Raw genomic sequence first — 14,508 nt, forward strand, 5'->3', positions numbered from 1 at the left:
TACAGAGAGAGGGGGAAACAAAATGACCAGTTTCAGTCTGCACTTGTTTCATATTCTGTCAAACTCTCTTTTATCATGCTATAAGTAACAGAAAAAAAAGGGTAAATCATTACATTTCCATTTTCCCTAGAAAAAGTAGAATAACCCACTTCTGTCCCTTCATGTCTTCTGAATCTGAACCATAAACCTCTATGGATCTACAAGTCTACTTTTCATTGATTAACAGCCTAACATTACTCTCATGTCAAAGATAATTTTAGTACCATTTTTAGGTTTGTGACATTTATAAAATAATATTGCAATATTATATTACAGATTACATTAGACATTGACCTTGTTCTACATGTATCCCTCATAAAAGACTCTACTAGCCTAGTCTTAATTTTACATCAAGTCATGTATTCATTCTGACAGTTTAATTGTAAGACCTTGGAAAGACATGTAATATGAATGTATAATATGTCATTATGACTATTACAATGTACGCATATTGGTAGTTCTACATTGAAACAGTGAAAATTGTATTAGCTATAATTGTATTCATTATGTCATGGCCCCAAAATGAGCACTGGAAGTGTCCCATGGTTAAAATTCATGTAGATGACATTCCAAGGTCACTAAACCCAGAACAAACATATGGTTAGATGAGTGTGTGTGTGTGTGTGTGTGTGTGTGTGTGTGTGTGTGTGTGTGTGTGTGTGTGTGTGTGTGTGTGTGTGTGTGTGGGTGGGTGGGTGGGTGTGTGCACGTGTGTGTGTGTGTATGGTTTTCAAAATCAGTAAAACTCTGGAATAAACATTAGAAGCAACATAACACACCAATAATTTATTTGCTAAAACTAGATAATCTGCCCTTTATGTTGAGGAAGAAAATAACACTGCTCTGTACTGACTTTTCTGTAACCTTTCTTCTTGCTTTCTGCCAACCTCACTGTAACTTAAACTGTGCACATCCCTCTTCTCCATCTCCTAATGTCTCTCCTTTTCTGTCTCCTCCCTTAACTGTTAACCCCATGCCTTCATCCCTGTGTGTAGTGCAAGAAGCTGAACAGGAGGAGGTGAAGGTGGTAGCAGACTCGCAGCCGCCTCGCTCAGCCAAAAAGGGCAAAGCATCGGCCAGCTCCACTCCACAGACAGGCAGCGCCAAGAAGGAGAGGAAGGGGAAGCACAAAGGTCAGCCCGCCAGCATTAAAGACAAACAGGCAGCCGGACAGAGCGCGGGACAGACAGCATTGGAGATGGGTAGACAGACAAGCTGTTAGAAATACTGTCAGACTGAATTAGAGGACAGGGAGCCAGAAAAGGTAACGGACAAAAAAGCAGACACACAGACGTGAAAGGGCAGCAGATGGGTAGATAGAAAGGCTGACCAACCAAGAGAAAGGTGTTCAGACACAAATGCAGACTGCAGTAAGCGCTTCCCTCACTCATTATTGGTACTGTATGTGAGGGACATACTGTAGGCTAACTTTCCAACATGCCTGCACCTGGCTCTGTTGTGTTCTCACACTTCCTATATGATACATGACAGAAATGAGACAACCAAGTTGAAATCCACAGTTTTCCATGAAGACTACTCTTAATTTTGGAGTATGGAAAAAAAAAACACAGAAAGGAATAGTCAAGGGGTGTAATGATTATCCAATTCAAATCGGGGAGACCAGGCTAGCTTTACAAGGTATGGCTGTATCAATTCACAATAAAAAATTTGCCAGGTGACATTGTGAATACTGATTTCTCTATTAATGTTCCTTTCTCAAAGCCACAACTTGGAAGTGTTCAACTTGTTTGACAGAAACAAACACCACGATATAAGACACATGCACACAATGATGAGTTTATGTTTTGCAGCAAACCAAATGATGCATGTCAAACTTCAAACATGCCATATTGCATTTTATTCATTGCATCATTGCAATCTGTCACAATCTGTTTAATTCACAGAAGCACTGACACTTCTGCAGTGGTTCTGGATGATTTATATTATAAAGACTAATTAGCCCTATCCTTGGTTTCTCTTTTTTGGTGGGGTGGAATGGAGGACTTTCATATTTCTAGCAGTGGGTTACATTTTCTCGCTGCTGAAAGACTAAAATGTAGAGGATTAGGGCCACATGTGAAAAATGTATTTGAGTTCTGAGTTTAAAGTCAGAATTCTGAGTTTAAAGTCAGAATTCTGAGAATAAAGTCAGAATTCTGAGTTTGCGATGCACCCCCGGGTCCCCAGGCAACTTCTAGGCTTCTAACAGCAACATTATTGATGTTTGTAACACATAATTCGTAGAGAGGAAGGGATATTTGTCATCCCAATAAGTGTAATCCATGCTCATCTTTGCAATGACTTTGTCCCAGATATTGGCCCTGTTAATGAGATTCCAGCAGGGTAAGAGATTAATCAGGCCAGTAGCACCACACTCACCACTGAAGGACCTGTCTCACACTCTCCCATCTCTTTCACTCACACACACAAACACAGTTTTGGGGAAGCTACTTTAAAAGTTAGGTTTTACAAGCTACTAGTTAATTCACACTGGAAGAAGTTGAATTACATCAAAGCTACCCTAAAAAGAAATATAGGTTTGTTAATTAAAGTTACTTAAATACATAAACAAAAAGGACATCTGCATCTGCAGTGTCACATAACGCAGAACACACATTACTGCTAACGATACCACTGATAAGGATGTTAACAAAAAAAATATTTGTAGTAAAGCACAGATACACAGAAAGACTGGTAGGCAGTCCCAGTTTGGTCTCTTCACAGAGAAAGGTGCACTTTCTGTTTTATCTAAACTTAAATATATAAAAGGGTCTTTCTGCCTTGTACAACCTTGACAAATAAAAGATTAAAGTTTTTCCTGAACTTAAAACCATGTACAATGTTCTTTTATAGTCAGAAATGGCTGGTAGTTGCAATAGTTAACTACACCTCACCAAAAAAATAAACTACTGAAAGCACTATCCAAATTTTTATTTAGACACTGATTGTTGATGAACATATACACCTTCAGGTATATATTTAGTGAATCAACTCCCCAACACACACACACACACACACACACACACACACGTCAGCATCGCCTAATGACAGCGTCATGTGTTGCTAACACCACCTGAACAAAGAATAGCATACCAATCACTCCTTGATTGTATTTCTCGTAAAAGTAATTATATGCCAGTCCACTTTCAGACAATAAAACATTCTCTCAGAATGCTCATGTTACTGGCCATAATTTCACCAAGCCCATGGTCATCATTTCATTTCTTGCGCTTGTATAAGGAGAAAGAAAGAAAGAAAGAAAGAAAGAAAGAAAGAAAGAAAGAAAGAAAGACAGAAAGAAAGAAAGAAGAAGACATGGAAATAAAGAAAGAAAGAAGACATGGAAAAAAGAGCATACCGGGTGCTTTGAAGCTGTAATGACCTGACCACTCCAGCCAGCCAATAATCTTGTGCTTGAGTGCTTGTAGCAGTAGGGACATTATGTTCTTCCCTGTTATGGAGGCTAATTGAATAACAAAGGCAGGGAGACACAATTACTTTAAAAAAAAAATGAGAGCAGAGCAGAAAACACCCACACATCCTTCAAAGTGCAGCTGAAGACATGCTAACACAACACATTTACTGAGGCAAGTGTGACAGTAACTGTAGACTACGTACTAGATCATCATATGTGTTTTTGATGCCCACCACTGCCTTTGTTTCACTCTGCTGGGTTTCATATTAGAATTTATCCAAACATGAGACGCTGATTGTTGATGAACAGTTGTGGAGTTGCTGTGGTAGCATGTTGTTTCCCTCTGGTCTGATATAGTTTGTGCTTGTGGGGTTGTGGCTCAGCAGGGATCGATGGCCTGGCTTCCCACCAGGAGGACGGTCAGATCCAGATCCTGACAGTGGGTCACTCTGCCACAGAGGAGGGCGAGGGAGAGCCTGTCATGAGCTGCACTCAGTCACAGAGCAAACAGGACCTGCGGGTCACCATGCTCAAGAAAGGTACTGTCAGTGCATGTGTAACAACAAGAGGCCTCATTCGCACCCACTGCATACTGGTTCACTGCCATGGTGTGTTGGTGGGAAGGAGAAACACACTGACTGATATTAGAACTTCCAATTGCAAATAGAAGTACCATTTTAAGAACTGAAAATATCAAAATAACAAATGGAATAACTCAGACCCTGTTGTTTTTATCGATCACCATAGTTTTTGTGCTTTCAAATGTATGACAGTCGAAGACAAGAGGAATACAATGACAAAAAAGGTTTTTGTAACACAGAAATCATTACCTTGTATTTATATAAATCATACCTCAACTCAAGTTTGATCAATATGTTCTTTCAGTTGGTACTTTTTGAAACAACATTGCAAACATGCAAGTCAATTTTTGATTTTAAGATGGCAGCTAGCTGAATACATTTTCTAGCTTTGGTTGCAACACTGAAACAATGTTCTTCAGTAATTAGGTTTGGATCCAAGTGTGATGGAGGTTATTGAGATTTGGGGTTATGAAAATCCCTGTTACCTCATCGTTACGACATACAGTAGTTTCCTTTTATAAGTCATCACAATCCTTTTATTAAGCTGTTTTCTGGTAGTTTTTTGGTATAAATCGTAAATACCTTGTAATAAGCCCATAATTTCTTCCCTGTTATCCAGTCATTAAGGTTAAGATAAATATAACCTTTTTTGGCTATTAGCAAATTTAGGTAAGGTGAGTGTAAATGGCATTGATCTTTCACATATCCTTCCTAGATACACACACATAGGCCTTTCCACATCAAAGATGTAATATAGATGGCCACCAAAGATGTAATACCAGCCATCAGCAGCTCACAGCTAGACTAGACCCTCCTAACAATGCACAGGACTGAACTCACATCTTTCTGTGTATCAGTCAACCTCTCTGTCTATAGGCCAACTTGCCATGCAAAATAATTATAGTAATTTTGTTTAATAGTTTCTGTTATTAAGAAACTTGTGAGGTATTGTTAGCTATTAGTCTTTGTTTATCTGCTAGTTTTTCTGTATGAGCCATAAATACCTGGTAACTGACTCCTTAGTAGCAGCATTGCAAAATAAAGTGTTACCACACTATTATGCATGCATACACCCATTACCACTTACAGTATTATCATGGCCTCCATATAGATGTACAAGTCAGACACTGGATGGCAATAAACACAAAGCAATGAAATGCGGCAAGTAGTGGCCAGAGATGACAGTAATGTGAAGAGGCAGTTGACAATCCTGCTGCCACTTATCATGTAGCCTGTCAGAGCTTTACACTTCTCTCAGCAGAATTACTTTCTAATGTAAAACCGCTAACCCTATCACTACTGCTAATAGCCAACTCTACTAAGCTCACATTTACTAAAAGGCTCTCCTTTGAGCGTTGACGCCTAGAGACAGGATTTCTTTTCTACCTGGGTTAATCTATAATTAATGGCAACAAGTGGCCTAAGTCGACTTGGGGCCACCAGTAAATTTATTTCAGTCTCAAATGTGTGTGACATCAATCTTGATGGTTTCGGTGAAGAGGGCTGTTATAGAAGTAACAAGGATCCTAGCATAGCAATGAGATGTAATGTAGAATGAAAATGTGAAAATGTGCTTGGTGTAGGCTACAGCACAATTATTTAATTGCATCCAGTACAGTAAGTTGTGTTATTTCATGTTAGCAATCAGTAGTCACTGCTGTCTCATGTCTCACTTCTCTCACTCATTTTGCTTGTGAAGGTATATCCAGCAGTATGAATTTTGATGAAGAGGAGGATGACGAAGATGAAATCAGCTCCAGTTCTTCGCAGCTCAACAGCAACACGAGACCCGGCTCCGCCACTAGCAAGAAGTCATGCAAGGTAGATGGGATGCACAGCACACTCTTGATTTGTTCTCTCTGCATGATGTGTCTTTGTTCTGCACAAGCTATGCACAGTGGATCATAAGGAGGAAAAAATGCACATAAAATAATCCCTCTTTTGTATTAAATTCTAATCTGTTTCGTGGTTGAAAGTAATGGGCCTTTACGGCTGAATGTGATGCAGATAAAGCACTATAGTCCTTTATTTTTTATTTTTTGCTCCACAGACAATGTTTAAATTATTATTCACAAAATAACAAATGCCAGCCACATAATGGCTTTGTGCCAGGTCTGAGGTTCAGGCCATTGCTATTTCTGGCCTGTAATTTATTTATTTGTTATTTCCTGCACTAAGCTGAATATCCTTTTGTATGTAGTGGGGATGCTAATGTATTCAGATACTGTAGTAGACCAGCAATCCCATACAGACATTGATATGTGCTTCTATTAGTTTAAGAGGAAGTTACTTTTATTTGGTTGGATGATAGATACCAATAGTGTATTTTAATAATATATTACAAATATGATTAAAGAGACGGGAGCTTAAGAGGCTCATATGGACCATTGTAGCCTTTCATTTGCATTCTATGTGTCTAAACACATACACTAATAGGAGTTTATTGTAGATATGCACTGAGCTGCTGTTTTGCACATTCCTGATCACTTCAGGTCACTGAGCTAATGGTCTACTTGGTCTGCTGTTTGGGGTTACAGGGAGTAAATTTAAGTTTCTGGTCTCACTTTTCCCCATCTCAGATACGATCATTGGTCAGGTCGGATAACCATATAAACTTCACTTCTCCTTTATAAATACAACCTCTTTGGGGTGTTACATCACACTCAGTTCAAGAAAACTGATGAAACGCAGGCTGGCATTGCGCTCGTAACCATGATGCCTCTTCACTCCTCATTCCCCTCAATCTCAACTCAATCTCCCATTTCTACACCACGTCCTTATTTTAGACACAGTGTGCTCATTCTTAGTCCCAGTGGATGGTCTGATCTTCAGACTCATTACCCTTTCCTAATGAAAGGCATCTCTAATGCATCAGTCACGACTAGCCAGTCATCTCCTGATGGGGGTCTTGTCCTGTGTGGGCGGTCTTGTCCCGCAGGAGGTGGCCTCAGCGCCCACTCCACCAACCAGCGAACCTGCCGTCGATGTAGACGACCTGGAAGAGTTTTCACTGCGCCCTGCACCCCAGGGGGTCAGAGTGAAGTGTAGAATCACCAGGGACAAGAAAGGCATGGACAGAGGCATGTACCCCACCTACTACCTCCACCTGGAGAGAGAGGACGGCAAGAAGGTGAGAGAAGGGTCAGGCAGTTGAAACATTGTCACACAGACATCACATGTAATTTTATGAGTGATATCAATCCAAACAGTATGCTGTGTTTAAATATCCTTAAAAACAATGTGCAAATTCTAATATTTGCTTATGATAAATAGTGCTTTCAGGAGGCATTTCTGTCAATATATATCTCAAAATAGTATTTTTTTAAATTTTTTTTATTAAAATAGTAATTGTGTTGTTGTCAAGCTGTGTGCAACCCAACAAGTTGACACAGCCTTACATCTGGGGCCGTGGGCTTCTTGGTGAGGCTGATATTTTTTGCTAATTGGGTTTCTGGCTTGACTTGCCATATAGGTGTTCCTGTTAGCTGGAAGGAAGAGAAAAAAGAGTAAAACATCTAATTACCTCATCTCCATCGATCCCACGGATCTGTCTCGAGGTGGAGAGAGCTTCATCGGTAAACTGAGGTGAGTGCTGGCTCATTGGCTTTGCTTAATGAAAGAGTGTGGCAGGTCACACTGTAGTCGTACCGAGCTGTACATAATTCAGAGTTGTACATAACTTAATTTGTTATTGAATAAATGTTTTAAACCCATGTATTATTTAGATTAAGTTTTTAGATTGTTCAGGTGTTGTAATTAGTGTTGTTATAAATTCTTATGAGCCATTTGACATACTGTATGTCACTCTCCATGTTAAAATATGTTTTAAAGTCACAATGAGATGAAATTCTCTGCTAATTCTCCATTTCTTATTTTGTCATATTTATTATCAAAATCCCATTGTTTTTTACTAACTGGAAAATGGTGTATTTTTAATGATTACTTCATGGCAAACCAGTAGGTGTCTATAAAAATTCAAGCCAATAATAACGTACAAGACACCATCGAAATGCCATTTCCCTCTGACTTTAATTTGCATGTGATAACGGTCAGATTTGGGGTTGTGTCAAGTTAAGTGTCAGCGTACCCTCCGTTATTTCCCCAAATACTACTAGTCTCACGAAAATGGCTTTAAACAAGAAGAACCTCTGCCTCCTTACAAGATGAATCCTGCTCAACTGATTTTGGTGAACACATCTCTCCCTCTGAGAAGAGAGAGAAATTGGTTTCAGTACTTGCATTTGAATGCTCACCTGACCTTGTAGTTGTGGAGAAGAGGGGGCAGCTGCTGTCTGCTAGATTTGATTCAGGCAGAGCCACAGGTACAGGGATACTGCAGGGGAGCTTGGGTTCTGTGTGATTATGCCATCTGTTTATGTGTGTATGTGTGTGCATGTGTGTGTGGCTGTATATTTTATTTTGGGTTATTTTATATAGCACATAACCATAAAGTTTACAGTTTTTATATATTTGCAACATTAGCTGAGTGACTAATGCAACCTGCCTGCATGATTGCATTGACTTTGTGATGGTTGGTTTATATTTTTTTCATAAATTTGGACTTGGCTTTGTTCCTGATTGCAGTCAACTGCAGCCAAGGACAATAATGGGACAAAAACAATGTTACATAAAAATGCACTAGCTTGGGGAAAATATGCATGACACTAAACTAATTTGGTTTGAATCAAGTTAATCTGATGTATTTTGTTTACACCTTAATTTTCTTCATATTTGAAAAATGTCAAGGCACACTTGAACTCACAGCATGTTTAACACTGAGCTAAGTGGTAAATTTGAAATGATGGGAATTGGAGGTCAACATTGAGGCACATGGAAAAATCAGAAAAAGGAGACAGTAATGCTCATTCTAATTTAACCTAGTTTGCTTGTTAGTTTAGCTAACTATATAGTCCTCAGCTTTTTTTTATCATGAACAAAGTATTTAAATTATATGCTACTAGTAACTAAGCAAAACAGTCTTGAGTGGAAACAAATCACTTTCTGTACACCCATTTTTGATGCAGGCATTATGTTGATCCACCGTTCCACTGAGGCTTTTTAAGTCCCGTGCTCTGGCAGCCTCATTAAACAACATGGATAGTTGAGCAAAACATATTTATTCAACCGTCTAAATATTCTCCACTGATTGATACAAGAAACCATTGTTTGTTTGTTGTACAAGGAAGTGAGTAGTGACATCGTTGATCCTTAGAGATAGCATCAAGGCTGCATTAGTGGCTCCAGAGAAGCCCCTTGGCTCTGTGCAGTCTTTATTAATCTTCTGAGCTGGCCAAACCGCCGGTCGATAGCATGCACTGCTGCAGCCTCTGCAATCACAATACCACTTGAGTGATGGAGATCTAGATTGAAGTGAACTGTGACCTTTCACTTAGCGTTCGTCAGAGTCCTTGAGAAGGTTGTTCAAAATGAGGTCCTGTACTTGTGGCAGACCTTTAAGAGGTATGCAATCAGCTGGTTATATGGGTTTGAAAGCCAGACCAGCTGACATGGATTTCTGAAAATGAGCACAAAAACTTCCAACTTCAACACACATACATGAAGACCACTATAGTCAACTACTGGGCTACTGGTAGCACTATAGTGTCCTTTTATGACTATGCTTGCTTAAGTTATGTTTGGATATCATAGAGTGCAATAAAGACACAGTAGTGTTACCAGTAGCCCAGTAGTTGACTATAGTGGTCTTTTTATGGCTATGCTGGCCTTATTTGGATAAGCATACTTTATGGATTTGGTTTGGATATCATAGATACAAGCTTATATGCTGAATAGCATAGAAGAGAATAGAGAATAGAATAGAATAGTGTGGTGGAGTTCATATTTTATAATATACTTAGTTTGCATCTCATGAAATGAATAGGCGAAAGCCCCCCTTTATTTGAAAACTGAATTCAATTGAACTGAGACATGCAAACTGAGAGCAAGATGAGATACAGAACTGTTTAATTTTAAAGAAGTCTGGTGGGTCAAGATATCTAATATCCAACTTTGTGGATATTAGATTTATCCTGTGGATCACATATCAGGTTATTCTGCTTTTTGTCTGTGCCTAACTTATCATTGAGATAGACCATATTAACTCTGCAGTATTATCCATGTATTTGTGTAGCTTATATCACAGTATGGAAGAAACAAACATTGTGATCAAAGAGCATAATGTGAGGCATAACATGCAGTGCAAATGACTGCTGCAAAGACTGCAATAAACTAGAAATGAGAATTACTCTGCGGTAAAGAGTGGCACTGTACCGCTAGAATGGTAGTGAAAACACTGGTATGAAAAATGTTCCAAAAAGAAATCTAATTTCAAACTCCATATTTGCTTTGACTAATAGCACAACTAATTTGTTCGTTTTTAGAAATGAGTTTACAGTAGTTATTTATACAGAACATTGACAATGTACAATAATTGTGCATACAATTAATGTAGTGGTCAGTGTCACATGTTTGGCAAAATGATGAAGCATAATAGATCATTATAATCACTTAATACTGCATATTGTACATCATTTAATGTAGGCTACCTGTCTTAGCTATAAATGCATTATTTGTGAGAGCAGATTAGCAGAGCCATTTTCCCCACTTGAGACAGTGATTGAAATCTTTGGTCCAGTATTGAAGGTTAGGGACTGAGTGGTGCTTTTTTAAACTGTGGTACATAGTTAACGCAAGGCATATAGTACACGCACAGACAGACTGCTTTGAGCCCTGGCTGATGTTATAAAATGCTGCTATCCACAAGGGAGCAAAGTCACTAATGGAATGAGTGACCCATAGTGGGGTATTTAAAAATGACTACTGTAGAGGAGTGTCTAAAAGAAAAAGTTAAAAAGAAGACGCAACGTACATCCTTCAAATTGAGAATGCAAAATAGGGAATACTCTCTTGCTTTGCCCATGTGGAACTTATCTGAAGAGCGACATTTCCAATAGTTTTGGATGTCAGCATCTGATTACCTATGGCAAGAACTGCGGCAATCTGGTGTATGCCTAGTAGTGGCTGGCTGTCACACTAAGGCATTTAGTGACTAGGATCAGTCAACTGGCACTGTCAGCTAGTTGGGCACTATGACTCTTGTTGCCATGTATTCACACCGGAAACTACTACTTGTTCGTTTGCGGTTGTGTTCTTAGCAGTAATTAGTCAGAAATGCCCTTTGTGTTGTTGCGTCTGCTTCTATGATCTTTCTCTCACTCACTCTCTCTCTTTCTCTCTCTCTCTCTCTCAACAATCTTTAACACACACACCAACCACCAACCCTCTTCAGTCTGTGTGTTATGTTTTCTTTGCAGGTCTAACCTCATGGGGACCAAATTCACCGTATACGACAGTGGCCTGAACCCTGTGAAGAGCACCACCAGCCTCGAAGCTAGCAACCTGCGTCAAGAGCTAGCAGCCATTTGCTATGTGAGTTCTCCTTACACCCAACTACACTACAGCCATTGGGTGTCAGGCATTGCCATCAGCCATCATGGGGAATGCTTCCTTTGAAATCAATAGGCTTGTTGGAGATGAGCAGGTCCTGCGCAGTTTTGACCAGTGACCAGATGGTTAGAAAAGTTGTCCGACTGCAGACCCGACTGCGTGAGCCACAGAAATCTCATGGGACAGAGGTGGGCGCAGTCTTTGGAGTGAGGCGCTGCACTTGCTAATCAGATAAAGGCGTTTACATGACAATTTCAAGGCTCAGAGTATTGCTTTAATCAGGTTAAGATCAAATTATTAGTGTGCATGTAAATGTACTCACTGTTTCTCTGGTAATAGCATGTAAAAAGCCAGAAGGGAGAAAAGGCACACTGGAAAATGGCCTTAACTTTCATAGTGGCTGTAATTTTCCTTTAATATTTCACAATAATAGAACATTTTCTCCTTTTTTAATTAGATTAAATTAGTTCAACAGACATGATTTGTAGAAAATTATTTTCTCAAGTGCTGCAAACTGCGACTAAGTAAGTCTTTTATTATATATAATATAGTGTCAATTATAATATGACTTGACTTTTACTACATATAATTTGATATGATATGACTTTCTGTAAAGCTAAGCACTGTTAAATTTATACAGTCAGAATGTTGGCACCAGGTAGATCATGGACAGACCTAATTCTTATTGTTTGAATGGCACTTATTATTGATATTAACTGCTACAGCATTACACCAACAATTTCACATGGAATATAGTGACATATACATCTTATTAGGGCTGGCCAATATATCGATATTATATCGATATTGTGATATGAGACTAGATATCGTCTTAGATTTTGGATATCGTTATATCGTGATATGGCAGAAGTGTTGTCTTTTCCTGGTTTTAAAGGCTGCATTACATTAAGTGATGTAATTTTCTGAACTTACCAGACTGTTCTAGCTGTTCTATTATTTGCCTTTACCCACTTAGTCATTATATCCACATTACTGATGATTATTTATCAAAAATGTCATTGTGTAAATATTTTGTGAAAGCACCAATAGTCATCCCTACAATATTGTTGCAATATCGATATCGAGGTATTAGGTCAAAAATATTGTGATATTTGATTTTGTCCATATCGCCCAGCCCTACATCTCATATTGTCATACATTGTCATATATTTTTAAAGCCTGGTGGGTTTGCTCGGTGAACATGCTTACAATACTATTCATCTTGTATTAAATCTAGGAAACCAATGTCTTGGGATTTAAAGGACCTCGCAAAATGAGCGTCATCATTCCTGGAATGAACATGGACCATGAGAGAGTGTCAATTCGTCCACGAAATGTATGTGTTACCAGAGTTCTCAATAGCCACAACTATGCTTAAAATAGATGTTTAGTTGGTTGACTGTTTTACCAAATTTATGTGAACCTATCTTCTTTACTTATGTAACATTCCCAGTACCTCTTCTGATACCTATACCCCTGATCGGATCCCCATGGGTTAAACCTCTTCCATTCTCCTTCATTACACAGGACCATGAGTCATTGCTGGCAAGGTGGCAGAACAAGAACACAGAGAGTGTGATTGAACTTCACAACAAGACGCCTGTGTGGAACGATGACACACAATCTTATGTGCTCAACTTCCATGGCAGGGTCACTCAGGCCTCTGTCAAGAATTTCCAGATCATTCATGACAATGACCGTGAGCTCCAAACTCCCAAACTGTTTCCATCTAATATTAAATACTATTAGCAGATCCTGGTTTTGTACTGTTGGCATACTGGAATCCTGTTATGTGGTACAACTTTAAGTAATTAAGAATACAAAGTAAAAGAACTTAAAGGCATTAGGAAATCATCTTTCTCCAAACAAGTTGTCACTAACACTATCTCACCTTTTGTTTCCTGGTCCTTCTCCTCTGTAGCTGACTACATTGTGATGCAGTTTGGCCGTGTGGCAGAGGACGTCTTCACCATGGACTATAACTACCCTATGTGTGCCCTGCAAGCCTTTGCCATTGCCCTTTCCAGCTTTGACAGCAAGTTAGCTTGTGAATAGCTCCCAGCCTGAAGTCCTGTGGAGCACTAGTTCATCTGTCCTCTCACCAAGGGCTGCAGTTCATGTTCCCCTGGGGTCGGTCTGGGTTCTCCAAATCAAGAAGTACCCTGGAATTCTGGCATATCTAAAAATGCTATATGTGGCTCAACTTTTTTGTGTGTGTGTGCGTGCGGGAACCTTGGGATGGTCTTGGTCAGTGGAAGGAACAAGCACAAAGAGTATCCACTATCAAAATCAGATTAATTTGTTTTTATAACTGTAGTCATGTTTGTAATGGAATTATAAAATCAAACACTGTTCCTTTATGTACTATTACAGAACTCTAACATTTCTTTATCTGTGAATTATAACTAACAACTGCCCATCTGTAAGTTTTAAGAGTTGACTGAAGATTTAACGGTTTTATGTAGTCTGCTACACAATGTCATACACTTCCTCAAGCATGAATACTGCCCATGCAGTTACTGAATTAAAAATAACATGCACGTCACAATATATATTTATTTTGTTATTTATGTATTTATTACATGTTGATTTTGTTTCTGTCATTATCATTTGCAACTACTTCTACAGTATTGGCTCTGTGGAGCCAGAAGCACACAAAATAGCCTCACATGAAGGAAGTATCTCTTGTATCCACGCAAAACAATTAGCTCCTTGGGCATGAACAGGGCAAAGGCATGCTACATTGCTGTGTATCCTGTAAAATATTGTGTCACAGTATCAAGTATGGGAATGTATTGGATGATGGTGCACTTTACTTTAAAGTCTACAGTGGGCGAGATATAGCTGTACATACTTTATTGTGCCTTTGAAGACTAATTCCAATGTTATGCTTTAGCTGTCAAATGAGCTGAGCTTGAATTGGTCTTTGCTATTCCTGCTGTCATACCATGCATCAGAGATATTTCTCTGTAGGTAATTTGATCAATGAATTCAATTGTCTAATGCACAATACATGCAGGTTGATTT

At 39.0% G+C, this 14,508-nt stretch overlaps 1 protein-coding gene across 1 annotated transcript in view; it reads left to right on the forward strand.

Annotated features, from left to right (window-relative positions):
- Positions 1-13,536, forward strand: part of tub (TUB bipartite transcription factor) — a 58,479-nt gene extending 44,943 nt beyond the window's left edge. Inside the window, exons 4-12 of the mRNA XM_071515809.1 lie at positions 1,035-1,172; positions 3,841-3,993; positions 5,735-5,856; positions 6,974-7,165; positions 7,508-7,620; positions 11,349-11,463; positions 12,719-12,817; positions 13,009-13,180; positions 13,403-13,536. Coding sequence (XP_071371910.1) covers positions 1,035-1,172; positions 3,841-3,993; positions 5,735-5,856; positions 6,974-7,165; positions 7,508-7,620; positions 11,349-11,463; positions 12,719-12,817; positions 13,009-13,180; positions 13,403-13,536 — 1,238 coding nt within the window. The remainder of the gene's footprint in view (positions 1-1,034; positions 1,173-3,840; positions 3,994-5,734; positions 5,857-6,973; positions 7,166-7,507; positions 7,621-11,348; positions 11,464-12,718; positions 12,818-13,008; positions 13,181-13,402) is intronic.
- The last annotated feature ends 972 nt before the right edge of the window (positions 13,537-14,508 follow it).

Source organism: Centroberyx affinis, unplaced genomic scaffold (genome assembly GCF_046629955.1).
Source record: "Centroberyx affinis isolate AG114_WGS23_722 - 3 ecotype Tasmania unplaced genomic scaffold, CSIRO-AGI_Caff_v1 ptg000369l_1, whole genome shotgun sequence".
NCBI lineage: Eukaryota > Metazoa > Chordata > Actinopteri > Beryciformes > Berycidae > Centroberyx > Centroberyx affinis.